Here is a 3,491-nt window from a genome sequence, read left to right as displayed (position 1 = left end):
ATGGTTGAAGTGTTTGCTAAACTGCAGAGCATTTCCAGCAGTCCCCGAGTACCCGCTCACAGACAGCCGATAATGGAGGAACTCATTGGACACGTAGAACTGTTCGTACTTGGCATACCCACGTGTGCCCTCAAAGTCTTCGAGTTCAATGCGCAGGATCATGTCCTTGGCTTTGGTGAGAAGGTGTATTTTATCATTGCCAAGCCAGAACTCCCCTTTAGGGTCACCAAAGCCCTTCTTGTAGTCAGCCCAGGTGCGGCTGAAGCTCACGCTGCCGTTGATGCGACGCTGCAAGACAGTCCACCCACCACCGAATTCCTCCATGTCACAGTACACCGCAAAGCGGCCATTTCTGGGGTCAGGGGTCACCTGGTACACCCCGTTTTTCCTCTGCCCTAGAACACTGATGTCAGAGCAGTCTCTGGGAGTGATGTTTGTGAGATCTGTGGAGAGAGAGACTTTTAAAGGTCCACTTAAGTGCCTTGAAACACGCAGCGTTATGCTATGTGGTGACATAATTTCAACTGAAACAGGAAGGTGGGGGGGGGGGACATATTGAATAGACCCACCCCCTTTTTAAATAGCCAATAGCGTTTCGTTTATATATCACAGCTTGGGCCAGAGCCTTTGAGCTCGGTAACAGTGTTGCCAATTTAGCCACTTTGTAGCTAGATTTAGTGACTTCCCCGCCCCTTTTGAGACTTTTTTCAAAAGTTTAGGGACAAATATACCAACTTCTTGGACAAACCTTATCTAAGTTGTCATCTTGCCCACTGATCTACGTTCATCTTTATATAGATCAGTAAATTTGCCATTGTGATGTTATCTAGTGACATTTAGCTACCAGTTTTAGCTACTTTCAATTGAAAGCAGTTGGCAACACTGCTCGGTAAAGCCGCATTTGACAGTCGGGCTGTGCAAAAAATCGAATGCGATTTTCATGCACATCTCGTCAGTAAAGCCGCTTCTGGTGATGAGTAGTAAATCTCCAGCACAATGAATCGCCTGCGATTTTGTGTAGCTTGTCAGTGATCTACGGCTCTGTGTAGTAAATGCCGCTCCATCTGAAAGCACATGCTGGAGATTTACTACTAATCACCAGAAGTGGCTTTACTGACAAGATGCGCTATAAAATCGCTATAAAATATAGCATTCTGTGTAGAACCCAATGGAAAGCATACACTGTCTGAATCGTTCCTTATTCCCCATATGGTGCACTACGTGCCATTCAGCATACAGAAAATACTAATTCTGTGAACAAGTGACCTATTACAGCCGCAGTTTCAGCGTCTATTTATAGTGTAGGGGGCGGGACATTTCCGATTTTAGAGAGCATTTGATTGGACAGAAAGTTTGATGGGAAGCTGAAGTGCAGGGTGACGTCATCAAAACCGTTGATTCATATTGCCGGAAGTGAGAGACTGTGTACGTTTTGAATGCTTATATCTTCTAAATACGAATTTTGTCATCGTTTTGGAGCACACTAGCTTATAGATAACTATAAGGCTAACATATTCATACTTAAAGCCAAAAAATTTAAATTTTGATTTCATGGGGACTTGCATGCTATATAATTTTACACGCATCAGGAACGGAAAGGAATGTTTCACCCTAAAATAAAAATCTCACCATTTACTCACCCTCATGTTGAACTAAACCAGTATGAGTTTCTTTTTTGTGTTGAACACATTAGAATATATTTTGAAGAATGTGGGTAACCATACAGTTTCTGGTTCCCAATGACTTCCATAGTAATTTTACCCCATACTATGGAAGCTAATGGCTAGCAACTGTCTGGTTACCATTATTCTTCAAACTATCTTTTGTGTTCAGCAGAAGAAAGAAACTCATTCAGCTTTGGAGGTGAGTAAATGGTGACAGAATTGTAATTTTTAGGTGAACTATCCCTTTAAGGTCATACAGATTTTAAAATGTTACAACAAAACATGTACATATTTTATATGTTTGTCCTCTAATGCTTGTGATGCATGATGCTTGTGTAGATGACCCTAAAAGCTATAATTTGGTTCACTGGTGCTTATTACATTTATTTAATCACCATGTGATTCGATGACCAGGGTTCATCCCTGCAGCAGGTTTTAATTTTTGAAATGCAAGCATTGGTATAATTGGTTTTCATTCCACATCTGATTTTATGAATCCAAGTTAGAAGATTTCAATAAGGATTCACAAAACTATTCCAGAAGCCTCTCTCCTGGCAGTTAACTTGTGCTTGATAATAAACCGTATTTTTTTTTATCAAAGATGTGCAGCCTTGGTGAGCATACTGTAAGAGACTTCTTTACAGTCTTACAGATAAAATATCATTATATATACCATATTTCCATACAGTATTCATGAAAATGTACTCACATTACATTTTTAAAAAATTTTTCAAGTAGAATTATCTAACTTACGCTGAAGTAGTTGTTGTTGTTGTTGTTGACCCGGACAATGTGTGCAGTTGCTGCTGATTTTGTTGACAATACTGGTAATGTTCTCAACTTTTCTGTCCACTATATCCTCCACATTTTGCAGATTGAGAAGGTTAAGTTCCTCCAGACGGCCCTGAAGGGAGTTAATCTGGGCACGTGCGTTCTTCAGGCTGATAGACATGCGGTTCATCTTCACCTGCATGTGTTGTACAATGTCATTATCACTGTTGTTCCCATTCTGGTAGACTCTCGTGCTGGTACCCCCTCGACTCTGCTCTGCGCTGTTTGTCGAAGGGTCTCCACTGTCCTTCTGCAAGTTGAGGTCCACTTGCTGCAAGCTGCACTCCAGACAGGAGCTCTTCAACCTGTTTACTGTCTCCTTCAAGCTTTGCAGCTCTTTCATGGTCTTCTCCAGTAGTCGGAATTGTTTGGGAAGCTGAATGGTCAACGGTGGCAGTGTGATCTGGTACGGGCACTCTTCCTCATCTTCACACTGCCCAGCTGGCTTCAGCCTCACCTGGGAGCAGCTGGAACCTCCTGACACCCTTTCCAGAACCCCAGAGGGGCCACTACCAGAAGCCTCTACCTCCTGCCAGACGGCTATCAGCAGAGAACAGCACACGTACACCAGTTTCATGGTCTCAAATAAAGTGATCCAAACTGAGAGAGAGAGCTGAAGAGAACTGCCTCAAAGTGCAACAGCTTTGCCATTAATATTAGAGGAGAGAGAGAGAGAACAAAAGTGTGGGTGGGGCAGCTGTGCATTACATAATTGCACAGTCAACATCAACGCAGAAAGAATTAGGTGAAATAGGACTACTTACCCTTTCTCTTAAAACACAGCACTATGACTCAGTATTTAGGAATGATGTTTGTCTTTATTTTTTACATTGAGTTTAATCTACAGTATATGAAACAATGAGTCAGATGAGCAATTCAAGTGCTGTGAAGGCACTAGTTGGAGTTTTTTGTTAAATCGGAATTAGATTTAAAGTGAAAGTTTTTTTTCAGAAATGAACATTCTGTCATCATTTACTCACCCTCATGTTGTTCCAA

The 3,491-nt window shown here is 41.8% G+C and overlaps 1 protein-coding gene across 2 annotated transcripts in view; it reads right to left on the bottom strand.

Annotated features, from left to right (window-relative positions):
- Positions 1-3,378, bottom strand: part of LOC107557300 (fibroleukin-like) — a 3,844-nt gene extending 466 nt beyond the window's left edge. The window contains exons 1-2 of one of the 2 annotated variants that reach the window (XM_016240682.1): positions 2,418-3,378; positions 1-443 (exon numbers count right to left, since the gene is read on the bottom strand). The exon at positions 1-443 is cut by the window's left edge and continues 466 nt beyond it. In XM_016240682.1, coding sequence (XP_016096168.1) covers positions 1-443; positions 2,418-3,072 — 1,098 coding nt within the window. In that variant the 5' untranslated portion in view covers positions 3,073-3,378. The remainder of the gene's footprint in view (positions 444-2,417) is intronic. The other variant, XM_016240683.1, reaches the window with a different exon arrangement.
- Positions 3,379-3,491: the final 113 nt, after the last annotated feature.

Source organism: Sinocyclocheilus grahami, unplaced genomic scaffold (assembly GCF_001515645.1).
Source record: "Sinocyclocheilus grahami isolate Dianchi unplaced genomic scaffold, SAMN03320097.WGS_v1.1 scaffold597.1, whole genome shotgun sequence".
In the NCBI taxonomy this organism is placed as follows: domain Eukaryota; kingdom Metazoa; phylum Chordata; class Actinopteri; order Cypriniformes; family Cyprinidae; genus Sinocyclocheilus; species Sinocyclocheilus grahami.
This window is presented reverse-complemented; position numbering and strand designations above follow the sequence as displayed.